This window comes from Manis javanica, chromosome 15 (assembly GCF_040802235.1).
Source record: "Manis javanica isolate MJ-LG chromosome 15, MJ_LKY, whole genome shotgun sequence".
NCBI classification, from domain to species: Eukaryota; Metazoa; Chordata; class Mammalia; order Pholidota; family Manidae; genus Manis; species Manis javanica.
The window spans coordinates 36,921,151-36,938,097 of record NC_133170.1 but is presented as its reverse complement, the minus strand read 5'-3'; the positions used below and the strand labels follow the sequence as shown (position 1 = coordinate 36,938,097).

The 16,947-nt window shown below is 48.8% G+C and overlaps 1 protein-coding gene across 6 annotated transcripts in view; it reads right to left on the bottom strand.

The window, feature by feature from the left end:
- The window catches only part of CPNE4 (copine 4), a 451,414-nt gene that overhangs the window by 123,889 nt on the left and 310,578 nt on the right, over positions 1–16,947 (bottom strand). For all 6 annotated transcript variants that reach the window (XM_036992546.2, XM_073222626.1, XM_036992548.2 and 3 more), the window contains one exon: positions 16,440–16,619. In XM_036992546.2, coding sequence (XP_036848441.1) covers positions 16,440–16,619 — 180 coding nt within the window. The remainder of the gene's footprint in view (positions 1–16,439; positions 16,620–16,947) is intronic.

Here is a 16,947-nt window from a genome sequence, read left to right as displayed (position 1 = left end):
TAATTTTATAGCCCCACAAGTTTGGTATTATTAATTTCCTTTTATGGATGAGAAAAACAGGACACAGAGAGTTCATGTAACTTTTCCAGGGCCGTAGAGGAAGAGGCCATGTGGCAGGGATTTGAGCATAGGTCTGACCCCGAACCTGATCTCTGGTAAGGGACCTGCTGGGTCTGCACTGTGTTCACTGTGGAGCCTCGTGTCTGAGCACCGAAGCCACTGTATGCAAACGTGGGGCCAGCTGCAAAGAAGGAACTGAGCCAGACCTCCAGAATGAAGCGACCTGAAGACACTGGCCTTGGGTAAGGGAAGGGTAGCATAATGATTATGAACAAAGGTTTTTATTCATTGCTGGTTATCAGTAAAATGCCACGAAAAGCATTTCAGATGATACAGGAATCGGCATTCTTTCCTATAGTCATTTCTGAAACTCCTCTTCTTTTCCACCTACTCACTAGGAGGTTTCAGCAGTTCTTGACCTGTGGACAAAATCACTATCCCTCCCTGCTTCCCATTCACAGACTGTTGCTAGAAAAGCTACCATTTCCTAGACATAGACATTATTCTTGAACTTGAGATGAACCACAACTCAGAGGAAACACAGGAATACAGCAAACAGAGCAAAAGGGCATTAGGAAGACTTTATAGTTTCTTTCCAGGGATTTCTCAGCAAGGGAGGATGGGGAAGACACATGAGTAGGTGACAAAATGAGGGTCACGGGTGAGCAGTCGCCGGGCCAACATCTGACTAAAGAAAGCAACCTATCCTGTTTCCCAAATAAATCTGGTTTCAGAGATCCTTCTGTTGTCATTGTCTTTCGCCTGCATTGGTCACCAGCCCTCAGCACCATCGCAGCCCACTCACAGGGCTACCTGGCGAGGGCCGGCTGGCCTTACAGATCACCTTCCCTGCCATTGTCATGCTTCAAGGCAGGCCAGGCGGTGCAGCCCATGAGAGCCTGGGTGGCCGCAGTCCTCTCTCCTTACTGTTAACCTACCCAAGAAGGCAACATGGGCATTTGGTATGCAAGTAACTAATGAGGCAGTCAAAGAACTTGTTTCATAGCCTTCAGGCCTCCATCACAGTCCCAAAGAATGAGGAATAATGAGGGTTTCAAATCTTTCATTGTAATAACGGCCAGCAAACAACGATGTTGCCATTCTTAGGACTATTGGACAAAAACAGCAGGCTGCCCAGCTGAATCAGTGATCTATCCGAAAAAGCATAGTTGCTACAAACCCCACTTCTCATGTGTGCTTTGTTGCAGCTGAACAACTTTACAGGCTCAGCAAGGCCCTAGGTCTTGTCAGCGCATGAGGAAGTTAGAGTGACAGGGATGTGCCTGGTTCCAGCTGACACTCGAGGCCAAAGAACAGCCAGCTCTGTTCAGTGTCGGGCTAAAGGGGATGCACCTGTCTGAAGTCCTCTGCTCTGATCCTTTTCACCCTTTAGTGGGGTCACAGCTGCTATCCTTGGCATTCAACAAAAGGGTAAAGAGTAGAGGGAGGAAGCCACTGTTGAAATGCTCTTTTTATCAGTCAGATGAAGGGGGAGTAGCCCCGAGTCCCTAGTCTGTGCTCTCGCCGGGTCCAGGGAGGACGCGCTGTGCCCCCTGTGAAGCGGACACTGTGCTACCAGCATGGACCCTCATTTTCCAGGGAAAGCCACCATTTCATTTAAGTGAATGGGAACAAATCCAGGAGAATAAACAGATTTTGGCCCATATTTTGGCATGTATATATCCAGTTGAACTTTCTTACAAAGTCTTTCAAAACAGTCATTGTGGATACTAGAAAGTCATTTTTCATGAGACAGTTTTCACTGAAAATGTCTTCAGAATCTTTTTTGAAATGGCCTCAAGACTGTTGCAATGACAAATGCTTGCTGAACGGTGACCTGTGCTGGGTACTGTGCGAGGCTGCTGTGTAAACAGAGGAAAACTACCTTTACATAATTAACAGTCACATCGCTGTTGGCCAGAGCTGAGAGTCCCCAAAGTGTGTATCAGAGAACATGCATTCGTTAAGGGTAAGTACATATTATAAGAAAAAGTCTTTGCATAAGCAGGCCTAGAACTTGCAGGATTAGGACATTTGGCATCTCAGCTGCAGAATTACCACTTCAGTCGTGAGGCCCCCTGAGGACAGCCATGTCAGGAGCATTCCTTACCATCATTTGAAACCTCTTGTCAAGGAGCATCTCCAGGGTTCTGCAAACTAGCAATCACTCCTGCTGCCACTGCAGAGAACCTGCAAGGCTTCCTCACGGCTCCCTGAGCACGCCAGCGAGGACCTCAGCTGCAGGCTTCCATCCACCAACAGTGGCATCTCTTCACCTGAAGCGTTTCTCTGGTACCCATGCCTGTCACACACAGGCACAGGGGGCGGAAAGTGGGGGGATTAACACCCCTGGGTCAGAGGCCACCCTCTCCGACCGTACACCTCCAGCTGTAGCACATGGCAACTAGAAGAAGGAGAAAGTGCGCTTCTCCAAGCAGCGCCCCCACCACCCAATCCCCAGGTAGGAGTGCCCTGCGAGGTCCGGGGCACAGCGGCTTCAGCAGCAGGCAGTGACCTGTCTTCAACAAAGCTGCCGCCAAATGCGAGCAGTCCATAGGACTTTGCTGCGAGGGGACATGACGAAGACAAACTCAGCTCATAGTCAGAGCTCGCCACGGAGGGGGATCCTTGCACTCGGACCCTGCCGGGCCATTTTCCTGGTCTCCTGGCTGCAGTCTGTGCCATCTGATGTAGTGAAAGAACCATACAGAGGGCTCCCAGTGCTGGCCTGGTGTGGGACCAGTGGGTAACCACTCTGGGCCTCAGTGGCCTTTTCTGCGACAGGCGGTATCATCTACCACTGGTCTGTCACATGCACAGAGTACAAATCAAATGCCCACAACAGGTACACACAAGTAGGACCTCCCATGGGTCCTCCCTCGTGGCCCTGAGAGGCCTTAATGCATTCCTTGTCAGTGCTCCAAGCCCTCCATCTCTTCTGTCATCATGATTACCATTACAAAAGACCAGAGTCGCCTGCACAACCAGATGGGTGATGCAGGCTTCACACGTGTTCCCTGGTGATCAGTCATTCTCTAAATCTTGGGGCACAAGTGCTGGCGAGGCTGCAGAATGGCCAAGGCACAGACTTGTTTAGCTGTTGCAGGAGGGATGCCATCTGGGAATTAGGAGGCCCCCCACGTGAACGCAGCATGCACCAAAGCGAGTCATTCAAAATTCAGGCACTCACCAGAAAGTGAGGAGATAGTGGTACTTCCCCTACAGGGGTTTTGTGAGGGTTACATGGGACCCTTGGCGCCAAGCTGAGCATAACACCTGGTGGGATGTGAGGGTGGTGGCTCTGCTCTCTGACTCCTTTGCATGGCTCATATCCAGCCTTTATTCTGGCCTCTGCTTAGAAAGGGTCTCCCTGACATTTCCACCTAAATTAGCACCTGCTCCCTTCCCACCACTCTCTATTCTTTATCCTGTTGGGTCTGGATTACATTAGGTAGGAACAGGCAAGCTCCATGAGAACAGGGCTCTGTCCTCTTCAGGGATGTCAGAGCCTAGATGAGAGTCTGGTATATAGAAAGTGCCCAATATATGAATGAACAAATATATAAATATTTATTTGAATGGGTGAATAAATGCATATTAGCTTTTTATTAGTATTGTTGGCATTAAATGTATTCACTGAAGGAATAAATGAATGAATAACATTTAAGTTATTTTCATCCAATTGTTATCCTTAACTGGTCCATGAGCAATAGGTCCAAGCCAAGGGAAGGATGAGGCCTACATGCTGTAAGTTGCTCAGAGTCTTTGGTCCAGGAACATTTCAGATAAACAGAAGCAGGTGTCTATTTGCAGTTAGATGTCACAGGTCTTCCAGAGTTTACAAATAGGAGTATATTTATCAATTCCAGGAGAAACTTATTTCCTTTTTGACCTCTGTGAGCAGTTTGCAGTGACAGCATTTAAGAATTGCTACTCCACTTTTCCAATGTGCAGAGGGGTATAGAAATTAACTGCAATGTAGCAGGCAATATGGTATAATGGGAATGAGACAGGGACCTTGGGTGTAGTCACAGTAGGATGAGGGCCTCTGGAAAAAGCAAGGCAGGATATTTACAGTCAGAGCAATGTAACAATGTGCAAAGAAGTCCCTATCGAAACTCTGTGTTAAGCATTATGCAAAGTCAGAGTCATACTAATTCTCTAGTGTAGAGACACTAGACTAGGAATATAGACATCTTCAGTGAGATCAGTTAAAGCTCAAAAGGCCAGAAGCAATGTGGCCTGGAATGTTTGAGTGTTCTGCAAATGAAGAAGGGTATCTCAGCATAACCTGTGACTTTACTGTATCTCAACTATAAACAGCCCTAGCAAACAGACAACAACTCAGCTCACTTTGGGGGCAAGGCAGGTGGTACAAGTCTGCACCCCTAGCCCTTTACCTTCCTGAAAATCCTCAACTGACTATAAATCCCCTAGACAACATACCATTACGGGCTCTCTTGTCCCCTCCTAGCATGAGTCAGGGGCTCTGTCCTCTCACTGTATCTCTCAATAAAAGCCTCTCCCTGGCTCTCCTGGCTTGGGTGTTTGCTAAGTTCATTCTTCAACTCTGCAAACAAGAACCCCGGCATCAGGAAGGCAGGTATGAAATCAGATCAACTCAGGTTTGAATTTTAGCTCTACAACTAGCTGTCAGCATGATCCTGGATGTATCATTTGAATTTCCACAGCCTGTTCCCGATCCACAGAGAGGAGATGACACTGGCCTCATGTAGCATAATACCTGGCCACAGGCCCGAGGAACATAGCTTCCTTTCAACTGACCAGTCAGTGGAAAGATGGGAGATATATAAAAGGCAGGCGGCTCAGTTTCTTAGGTAGTTTACAGGATAGAAGCCCAGAGGCAGTGCTGCCCAGGGTAGGGATGAGTAGCTTAACCACTAGAATTTTAATCCAAATGGCCGCCGCTGCATCTGGGCTCTGCCACTTAGGAGGCTTGTAATCTTGGTTTAGTCATGCTGATAATGAGGATGATGTTGTGACCAGGCTCACAGTGTGTGGCACATGGTCAGAAATAAGTAAATGTTAGCCAGGAAAATGACTTATTATGAGAAAAGGACCACAAAATACATTATCTTGTTTGGAACACTTTTGCAAATGAAAGGGGGCAGTGTTAATAGTAAGCTACAAAAGTGTAAGTTGGGATGGCCTGGGGCAAAAGTAGTCAGAGTGCACCCCACTGTCACGGGAAGCTCGTGTGTGCACAGGGCCACCCCCTCTTCAGGAGTATTTCCACAGAAGCCTGGAGCACCAGAGAGCCGGCTTTGAGTGGGTCTGGCTGGTCCGGCTAAACTCAGCACTCATTTGCCTTCTTCCCTGCAAGCCTGTCTAATTCCCCTGAATCCTGTCTGCCGTTCACTGCAGTACGGGTTTCCCTGGTTTGCATCTCACTGGGGAGGGAGATCTGGAGGATTCCTTCTTCATTTCTGATGACTGGCTTGGGAATGTGCAGGCTGCAGCCTCCCAGGGAGCAGATGCCAGGCAGCCGGGGTGAAGCCCTGGAACCAGCTGGCTCCTGGCCTCACCTGCCCTGCCCTCAGGCACAGAGGACCCCCAAAGATGCCCACTCCACCCAAACACAGCTGATGATCCATGCCAGCCTCAGTTTGCCCTTGAATCTGAAACCAAGACTCCTGGGAATGACTTTGTGACCCAAGCAGTTACCTTTTCTCCCCCTGCACTTTATTAGGTTAATTCAAAATAAAAATATTCTCTTCCCCCCATTAGGCTGGAACTGGAGATTCTCGGTCTGGGGGTATGTCAGAAACTCTTTGCAGTTTCAGTGATGCTTCCTGAACTTATTCCTATTTAGTGCTCCACGCCCTCCCAGGGCCTCTCCTGGGATCAGAGAGGGTATCACAAATGATCGGGGCGGGGGGAGGTCACCCCAGCAACTGCTCCTCTGTGGACAGAAGAATGGAGCAAAGGCTGTGCCCAGGGGCCCGGCACATGCCCTCATAGACCTGGCAGAGAGCGAGGCCTTAGCAAACACCTGGCCCAAAACATTCCTATCAATTTCCCAAATGAGAATTCTTCACACGTTTAAAGTTCTTCAAAAGTTTAAGAATTTTTATAATACTTGGGTGTCCTACTCCTCCACCTAAATACGAGGTCTTTGAAGTCAGCACACAGGCTTTATTATGATGTTTTTACTAACATTTATTGTAATTTTTCTAACTATAGAAATGATAGGTATTCTTTTTAGAAAAACAGAAGAACATGGAGGTGACACTGAAAATCACCCACTATCCCATGATCTAAATGTCATCATTGTTGTTCTCTAAAAACACACCCTCCTAATCCTTTGGTCTGGAAAGAAATGGGTCCTGCAGAGCTAGTTCCATACTTTTTCCACCTTTGGGAGAGAAGGCAAAGAGTAGTTAGTCTTCTTTTGGCTACATTGGATATTCATAAAGGTTGATGACAATCTAAATTTCACAGGCAGCCTAAACTACAAAAACAAAAAGAAGAAACAGAAATTTTCAATTTTAAGAATTGTGGCAAACTTCATAAATAGTTCAAACACCTTCTTTTTGGCCAGTAAAGGCTGTTAGGGGAGAACCAATTTGGGGGCTATGGTGCTATTTGACGGGCTGACTCTGGCAAATGGGTGTTTGGCAAAATGGTGATTCAGTTCTCGGGCTGTGATGCCTCAAGCTGCAGGGCTGAGGCGGCAGGACGTTTTAATTAAGGCAGTTAGGATGCTGATCATTGAGAAGGCACAGCCACAGTGTTTGTAGGGGAAAGGCAAGGGCCGGAGGGTGGGGCGAGCCTGTGCAAACAGTCTGGGACAGGGCTTGGCTGGGTTTTTGTCAGGCCTTCTGAAGGCTGGCATGGACCGTGGTGGGGGCTGGGACAGCCTATTCTGGGAGGAAGCTGCCTCCAAGTGGCACATGTGGCTCCCTGCCGGCAGGCAGCCCAGGGCACACTGGCAGGTGGGCTGGGGGCTTGGCCTCATGGCAGCCCGGCTTGAAAAGCTAGGACCAGGCCTATACCTGAGCTGCTCTCAGCAGCGCTGCATCAGTCCTGCCAACTGCCAGCCTGCCCAGAGCCCTTGCCTTCTCCCCACAGCTCGGATGAGCCAGGAGAGGCATATGTGACTGTGAATGCATGTGGAACAGGGCCTGCAAACACACGCCCATTTTAATTGCTGATAAATATATATTTTAAAAACTATTATTGAAATTAAGTAGACAGATTAAGAGCAGCTCTCCCAGGGGGTACTTAGTCAGGAGGTACAGTCTGTGGCTGAATGGAATCACTGACTTGGCATGAAGGAAACACCTCAGGCTAGTGGATGCATGAGAAGGGTCTGGGATGGGGTGCTGGGAACAGAGAATGTCCTGGGAGTGGGGTGAGAATGCAGGAAGGGAGGCTTACCTTCAGAGACAAGGGAAAATAGGAAAGATGAATGAGAACTGGACAGAATCAGTACAAAGCCTTCCCTTTATGGACGAGGTCACTGAATCACCGAGAGGTTAAGCAACCTGCCCAGTCATGCAGGGAGCCCATGGCAGATGCAGGACCTGGGACTCATGACTCTAGGGCAGGACACCATAAAGGAAAGGAGATTTAAAGTACAAAAGAACTCCTGAGAAAGCAGAGGATTTTCCCAGGAACTTAAGATTACTTGCCTGACAAAGATAGCAAAGAAAAAGGCAGGAATGAATTTCATTCTTGAGAACTGAGGCTTGCTCACCCGCGGTCGCCCGACGGGGCTCCTAGATGCCTATGAGCAGCCCACTGCATTCCGAGGCTGCCCCTGTCCCTGGGTGCTGAGAGGAGGGCATTCATCTACAGCATCAGCCATCACTTACGTGGTCTCTGCTCACAGTGATTCTGCAAGGTTAGGGAAAGCTTTCCATGTGAGAAGCAGAAGGGAAATGAGCTGCCTGCTGTAATGTGCAAATGTGGCTTCCCAGGGCCATCCATTTTAAGCCATGAGGATATTAGATATTATGCCATGGACTCTCACTGTGGACACTGCAGTGAGTGTGGACAGTGCCCTCCACATCATCACTCCCATAGCATCCACTGTGGGGTCCTTCCCAACCTGAGTCCAGATTCCCACTGACTACTGACAGTTTGCAGTCTGCCAGTCCTTCAGGGGCCCTTGTGTCTGACTGATCCTACATTCACCTGTGTTAGGAAAGGAACCAACCATCTGGAGCATAAGTTCACATTTCCATGGGTAGGAGAAACAAACTGAAAATTCAGATCTTCACCAAGAACATAAATTCCAAGCCATGTACAAGTCCTCTCTGGGAGTGTAAACATTATGAAGCAATTTTTTCCTGCTCCCCAGGTGTTTTCTTTGTCTGCTTTAATTTCTTCTCCACATAGTTCCCCAAAACATCTTTCACAATTAAAACTAGGTATACAGTGCCCAAGACCCATCAGCATCCTCCCGTAAGCCTCCAGGATCGTGGTTCTCAAACTGTGACCCCAACCAGGAGCAGCCTGTCACCTGGGGAGTAAGAAATGTCAATTTCTGGGTTTCCTTTCTAAATCTGCTGAGTCAGGTGCTCTGGGGATGGGGCCCGGCAGTCAGTGTTTTAATAAACCTCCATGTGATTCTCACACAGCTGAAACATAAGCACTGCTCTGAGGGAAGGTGGTGTATGATCTCTCTCCCATGAACAAGAGTCAGAGCTCTTCAAGGCATCACAGATTCCTTTGCCCCACTTTGGACAGAAAACAGAACATTCTTGATTTTAACAGATGTCCTGTTAACATTGGGGGAAGAAATACACTGAAGGACAGTCACATGGTGACAAGGAGAGGAGATCTGTGGAGCAGGGTGTGACTGTCCGCGCGAGGAGCAGAGAGCACAGCCAGAAGGCAGCAGCGGTGAAAGGCAGAGCAACCACTGAATTTGGGTAATAGGTTTGCTCAACATGGGTGAGGGTGGAAAGGCCAGGAGGGAGCATCTTCTGGGTGCTGAATTTAACAGGTTCTGGTCTGAGGAGGTTGACATTGTTACTGTTTCAGAAGCCATGCTGTCTTTAAGGTAAATCCAGTACATGAAGCTTAAAAGATAACAAAGGTTATTTTTTTTTTGCAAGGGGACTCCTATGATGCCTCTGCCAGCTTTATGTAAGACAGACAAATAAAAAATACACACCCAAACAAAATTCTAGCAAGACCAGCTCCAACTTGGCTTTGCATTAAGGGATGCTATGTCATCATTTACATGAGTCAGTGATAAGCTATTAGGGTAAATGGACAAGATAATGAGGGGCTTTGGAGCCAAAAGACCCGCACTGAGGTCCAGCACCATGACCTGCCAGCTCTGTGACCCTGAGTAAGTCACCCAGCTTGATTCAGTCTGTTTCTTCAGAGGTAAATGGGGGTAATGGAGGTGCCTTCCTCCCAGGGGTGCTGTGTTGATTAACTTAAGTGAAGTATAGCAACTGCTTAGCCCAGTGGCTGGTAAATAAAAGTACCTAGTGACAGTTAACTGCTACATTTATTATTTTTATTATTTCTGACTCAGTGTTAACTTACTTGGTACAGGAAGAAGTGGAAAGATATGAGGATGAGCGAACATGTTAATAAGCAGTGTAAGAAAATAGAGGTGTCACATTAGAGAAAGTCAGCTTGCTGCTCTAGGCAAGGAGGGACGCGGCTCCCCTGGCATGCCCTCTGTTGGGTTCAGAGGGAGAGCAGCTTGGCCCTGTTCTTCTTTCTGCCAACAGAAATCCAGGGCTGGTCTCCCAGCTCACCCAGAAGGAGCACACAGCTTCCCAAGCACCCAGAGTCTCTGCAACTTGCCCCCCTCAGCCATCTGCCAAGAACACATAGTTCTGCCTCCAGTGCTCGGAGGACATGAATCTTCATTTGGCACTGTTGATCGGCGCTAAGTCACTTGCTGTGTCATACGCTACTTCATGGCTGGTGCCAGCTTCCCGCATGCTGAGGGCTGCTATTTTCCTTTCCTAAAGGCCATGAGTCCTGCTGGTTCACAGGGCAGAGTGAGAATGCAGCAGCCTCAGGTGGACAGTGAGCAACTGTGGACAGTCCAAGGAGACAGGCTGGATGTGTGACCTGCTGCACTGGGGCTGGGAAGTATCTTTATCTCCCCTTTCAGGCCTTAGAGTGGTGTGAAAGGAATCGGAATACCTGCCCCACTTATTTCAGAGGGCTGATCAGAAGCCATTTTTAGTTAACATCAGTGTGAGAAGAGTAGTATTACACACACACACACACACACACACACACACACACACACACACAGAATCCTTTGACTAAATGAGGTGATCAACAAGCCTGAGACAACATTGTGAGTTCAGTTTTACTAATTTTCTGGGAAACAGGTGTTCTGTTATGTTTTCACCCTTTTTACTCCCACCTTCACCCCTGAAACAATGCTGGTCCCTACCAGTGCTGGTTCTGCCCACCATTTCCTTGATTCTCACTTCCTTGGTAAGAGCTTTCAGGTCCCAAGTGCTCTACCTGTGCCAGGTGCTCTGCTAAGCATCTTATATGCATTTGCTCACTTGAGCCCCACAGTATTTCTTGAGGCCAGCACTACATCTATCACCATTTTGCAGAAGAAGAGACTGAGGCTTAACAGCTGTAGGCATTTGCATCTGGACGTACAACCCGAGAGGGGCTGAGCTGGGGTTTGGCCCCAAGCAAACAGGCTCCAGCACGTGTGCATGGAGCATCACGGAATGGTCCTGCAGACCCTGACCTGACGGGGTCACTCCTACGGCTGCTCAGCAGCTCCTGCTCCTGGCTACTCCCTGCTGACTGAGCAGTGCGGGGGAAAAGGAATCTTCTCTAACCACCGAAGGTAGGAAGAAGGAAAATGTTGATTCTCTTTATGTTTAATCATACTGCACAGAACAATTTAGAAAACAGAAAACTTAAATTCACACCAATTTGACACCAAGTTCATGTTTACTGATTTGTTAATACACAGCATGTTCAATGAAATCCCTTCCAAAAAATAAAAATAAAACCATCTCTTTGAAGAATCTCACCCACTTTCATGTCACCAATAACCATCTTTAGGGAGTCAGCTGCCAAATCTGTGTCGACCCCAGACAGACATGGTCAGATGCCCATGGCAGCCACCTCTGGGTTCTCTATGGACATCTCAGCTTGTCACAGCAGCCTCACAGCTACTCCCTACCTCGCTCTGCCCTCTGACTCTCAGAGACAGGCATATTGCTCATCCAGTTCCCCAGGCCAGGGGGCAGCACGCCCTTCCCGCCCATCCATTCCCAAGGCCCATTGAGTCTGCTCTTGGCAAACCTCTCTGGGTCTCCTCTTCTCAGCTCCCCTCCCACTGTCCTCATCCATTTCTGCTGTTGCACTGTCCCTCTTGCTGGCTTCCCTGCCTGTCCACTGAGGTGGACCTGCTTCTGGCTACCCTTCATAGGAATGTTCAGGTGACCTTCCTGACACACACATCCCCCTGTGCTTTTTCTGATTATAATCCTTCTGGACGTCCAGGGCAGCAGGTCCAAGCTCTTCAGCTTTACAGAAAAGCCCTTAGAGTCTAATGCCTGGCTCCTCCATCGCCGCCCAACCTCCTCTCTCCTCTCCCGCCCAACTGGCCGTCAGACACGCTGAGTCACTGGGAGTCTGTCACTCTCACTGTTGCACCTTTGATTGATCCCATCATTTTACCCAGAGTCCTTATCCCTTTCCTCTTCTGGTGAATTCCCACTCATCCTGCAAGATTCAGGTCTAGAGTCATCTTTCTGGTGAGACCTCACTGATTCCCTCTAGGCAGAAGCAAGTCTCCCCTCACAGCCCCCGGAACAATGTCTACACAGCACACAGTACACGCATTTTGGTCCTTTTCCCCACCAGTGTGTGTGTTCCACCTAATGAGAAGCTCCTCTGGGGCAGGACCTCTGCCCTTCTAGTTCTTGTGTCTCTAGCCCCTAGCATGGCACCTGGCAGATCTGGGGCACTTGCTAGATGCTTGTGGAAAGAATGAATAAGTGAAGGAAGGAAACTTATGATGTTAAAATAGAAGTTCATACTGATCTCAGGTTCTTAATTTAACTGGTCATACATCTGACCTGAGCACATGTGATAGGTAAGGCATGGTGTCATATTAAACACAAGCAAGTGTTGAGTGTGGCTTCTGCCTTAAGAAACTTGTAATAAGCTGGGGGACCAGATAAATACATGTGAAATTAAATGTTAATTAAGGGAAATGATTTTAATGAGGTAATAAAAAGGAGCTTCTTAAGGCGATGCAGAATGAGCTGCTGAATGAATGAAGCGGAGATGGTCACAGGGTCTTGAGTCTGAAAAGACCACTGTGGCCTGAGAACGGGTGCTGGGCAATGTGGGCTGATCAGGTAGAGCTCCAGGCTAAAGGTAGCAAAAAGAATCAGCCCACAGTGATTTAAATGGTAAAGGGAGCCATTGGCCAGGTCCCTGGGAAGGACGGGCTCCAGACACCCTACTGTGCAGGGTGCAGACAATGTCGCCCGACTCCTCTTCAGGCCCCTGCCCCACCCCTGAGGGGCCAGCCCTGCCCCTCCTGGTTGGTGTGTGGCTATGTCTTTGCTCCTCTTCTTCCTCCTCCCAGCAGCTCCATGTTCTCCCTGAAGGCTCCCATTTCCAGACCCCACAGCCTCATATCCTCTTTCCCAGAAGGCTCCAGAAAATGTATATTTACATTTCATTATCTCAGATTAGTTATATAACTTCCCTTGAACTAGTAATTGTGGCCACAAAAATGGGATATTCTGATTGACTTAAGCCAGTTAGTCCCCAATGTGTGGGAAAGGTCAATTGCACCTATGACGTGGCTGCGGATATGAGAAGGTGGCTGCTGAAGACAATACAGGATGCCCAGAGAGGCTGGCATACCCCTGGGGGTGGAGAGTGGCATGGCCTGCGAGGCATGGTGTAGGGATCTGCTGAAGGAGGCCGCCTTGCTCTCACTGCTCCTCCTAAGCCGCAGGGCCAAAGGAGACCTTAGAGTGGGTGGCCCCCCACCCTGTCTTTCCCTAAACCATGGTGGGAGAAAGAGCTCTGGAGTAAGGACCAAAAGCTCCTGGCTCCGTCAAGACACTGGATCTTTCTGGACCCCAGTTTTCTCAACTATAAATGCAGATGATGACAGCCTGTTAACAGGGTCAGATGAAATGATCGGTATGGAACCTCTTTCAAAAGTGTCAAAATATCTCTAGAAAGACCTGTACCTCTTGCCCTTAGCGCTCACCTGAGCCTTTCCTCACTGTGACACCCACTCACGGCCTGCTGCCCCTTCATCTCCACTCTAGACAGCCTGCCACCGACATGCTCTTTGGCAATCAGGATGCTTTTAGCGTAGGAGTGGAAAACCCCATCCCAGACAACCTCAACAACAGGACGCTTCACTGTCCCATGACGAGGAGTCCACAGGCTGGGGTGGCTTGGGGCTGGTCAGTCAGGCCCCTGCCTCCACTTTGGCTCTGACCTCGCCTAGAGTGGCCCTCCCCCTTCCCCTTCCTGCAAGGTGGCTGCAGTGGTCCAGGAATCAAGGCAGAGAAGAATGGTTCCTTCATGCACACACACTTTTTCAGGCTAGGAACACTTTCCAGGAAAAACTGTCATGTCTTATGATCAGAACTGGCCACAAGCACCCCACCCCATACCAATCTCTGGCAAAGAGGGCTATGCGTTAAGTGAGTGGCTGAGACCACTCAGGTCCGTTCCTGAGCTAGGCATAGGGCTACACTTGGGAGGTGATCTGACAATGATCAGCACCAGGAGCTGGAGGGGAGAGCCCGGCTATGGGGTCGGCAGATGCTGGGGAGTGTCAGCCCCAATCCTGGAGGGTACACTGCTCACTTCTGACCACAGCACCCATTTCTCCTTGCTCACGAGCTTCTTCCAGTCTTTGGAGCCTGCTTTGCTACCCATCAATAAGCCAAAAATGCTGGGGGGTTAATGTTCCATGCTGGAAACAGCCCCCAATGATGGGTGAGAGAGTATGTATAAATTCTCCAGTTCCCTCATCTCCAGGGCAAGGTAATTGTGCTTTTTGCTCCCCACTGGCATCCAGAATTTTCCCAGCAAAGAAGCTGCAGCTGCCCACAGTGGTAGCCAGCCTGACAGCACCTCACAGTGGCTGCCTTCCTGTCTTCCTGCTTCTCTCCAGTGCAGTACTTCCTGCACCTGCTGTGACTTCCCAAGTGAAGATACTCCGTGCCATATGCCAGACTCCCTCCTGGATCCAGAGACTCTGCAGTTTTCCCATCTGCTTGGAACGTGTTTCTGCTCTCTTCTCACCTGACACCCTCACCTTCCGCTTTTGGGACCGGTGGGGCTGCCTCTTCCCTTTGGACACCTTCTGTGACGCCCTGTCCACCTGACCTATTCTCTCAAAGTTTGCTTTCCAATTCTAGACTTCCACTTAACAGTGATGGTTACAGTTGTAATTTAATTGTTTGCACCTTTATCCCCAAGTAGACTGATCTGCTTGGGGGCAGGAACAACAGTTTTGGTGGCTACTACATTGCTGGTGTATGGCCCAAGGCCTGGCATGACAGAGAGGGTCAAGTACTCTCTGATTATGGAAAAGATGGAGCTGTGAGAAACTAAAGATGTAAATTTGAGAGTCACTCACAAAGACAAAATGATCAAAGCTTTGGGCAGAAAATATCTTTTATTCACATGACTCTACATGGATCTACACTTATTTCTTGGGTCAGAATTTAACGTCATGTGTGAGGGATGCCCATTGCCTATGGGAGAATCTTGGAGCAGCTGATTTATATCTATAGATGATGCTACTTAAGCAACTTTTATTTTATTTATACATTAGAGAATTCCACCTCAAATCCACCACTCCCTCACTCACTGCCTAATTATTAATCATCGTGCCAGGCAAGACCCTGGAACCATCCGCAGTCCACTCTTTCCAGAAGTCCCGAGAGAGATCACGCTAAGGGAGGGCATCAGGCCTTTCTCTGCTTCCCACAGCTGTGCTTCTGTGCTGGGCTTTCAGCCTTCATTACAGGAACTTTAATGGGACTCCCGTGTTGGTAGGCACCGTGTCTGCTGGAAAAGGGTCAGTGCTGCTTATGTGGAGACATTCCTTTCAGTGGTCAGTGGCACAAGGCAGGAGCAAAGCCAACACACCCACTTGCTGTCACCTGGCCAGGGAGGTGTTTGCTGACTGCTGAGCCAGACCCCTGCCTCTGCATGGGATCGATGTAGGGTTTGTGGGGTTTGAGGATTATGTAACTTGGAATCCTTTGTGAAAAAGTACAAAACTACAAGTATAAATGGACACAGTGCCTCGGAAGAGGCCCTCATGAGCAAGGGGCTCTGAAGCCAAGGCCTCACTAGTGTGACTGCAACTCTGCCCTGGAGCTTGTCCCGTGGGCCTCGGCCTCGTCCCTGCCCTGCGACGGCCGCTCTGGCCTGCTCACCTCGTGTACGTTGCTTTCGCACCTGAAAGGCTCCCTCCTTCTTCAATCTGTGGACCATATACTTTTCAGTTTGTTTCCACACTGCCTTCTTTGAGTCTACCCAGCAGAAAGGTCTCCCTTCTCTGAAGACCCAGACCCTATGCACAGAGCCCAGAATATCTCATCTCATTATGGCTTAAAGGGCCATGCATACAGTGTGCCTTCTCTGATTAAGCATGTCCACTTCCTGGGCACAGGGACTATTTCTTCATTTAGATCTTCTCTGCGCATCTATGAAAGTTCTGGGTACAGCAGGAAAGGAATGAAAAAGGACAGGTATTTCAGAAGCAAAATGATGGGGTCTGGAGTGAGGAGGCCAGCCTGGGTCCAGTTCCAGCCCCAGCGCTGTTGGTGGGGGCGTCAGGCACAGCAGCCCCTCTGAGTCTTGGCCTTCTCACTGGTGAATGGATATAATGATGTTTACTTTGCATCATTACTGTGAGGATTAAATAGAAGCCCTTATTAATTCACCAAATAACTCTTTAGCCTCTCTCTTGGGCTGTTTTTGACTCAAGGCTCAGAGTGTATGTGAATGAGCTACAGCCCCTGCATGGGGTCCTCATAGTTGAATCAGGAGGTGGGAACTGATCATGTAACAGGCTAAGGCTGTAACAGACACACCGTCAGAGCATAAGTACTCAATAAACATTTGTTAAATGACTGACAGATGAAGGAATCCAGAAGGGAGAATGATCATTTCTGCAAAATAAGTAACTCTTCATGTATGTATTTACAGCATCATCCTTATGTAAATGTAATGTTTTATGATGCAGATGATAGTGCATGAGAAGTCATACATTCCACATGTAAAAGAAGAACAAGTCACAGGAGAAAGCAAGCAAATATTGGCCGAGAGGAGGGAGGGAGAGAAGGAGGAGGAAGCCCTGAGGAGCGAGACGGGAGCAGGGCCGCCTGCCCACCCACCTGGCCCAGCGTGCACTCCATGCCGCCCAGGAAGCCGGCCTCCTTCAGCCCATTGTGGTCGCTGCTGATGTCATGGACCTCAAACCGCAGGCGCTGCACCTCCTCAAAGTAAAAGTCCACTGTGAACAGTTTTGAATACACTGGATTTATGCAGGTGCGAATCACCTCTGTTCTGTCAACCTGCAGGGAAAGAGAGAACCACCAGGATTAGAGCTTCTTATTACTACCTTCAGGCATGTTAATCTTAGGGTGCTTCCCCTTCATCCAGACCTCAATTGCCTTCCATCAAGTCACCAGGGTAAGCATTTGAAAGTCTCCAAGGAAGCGCTCTTAGAGAATGAGCCATGTCTCAAGGAGAAAATTTTATTAGAATAATCTGAAGCTTTATATGTAAAGGCTTAGAGCATCTTGTATTGTTAGGTGGAAGGGCAATAGGTGGGTCAGTTACTGTGGCTGCTGCAGCCAGAGGATGAGGAGTCGAGCACACATCTGGGCTCTTGAGGGAAGA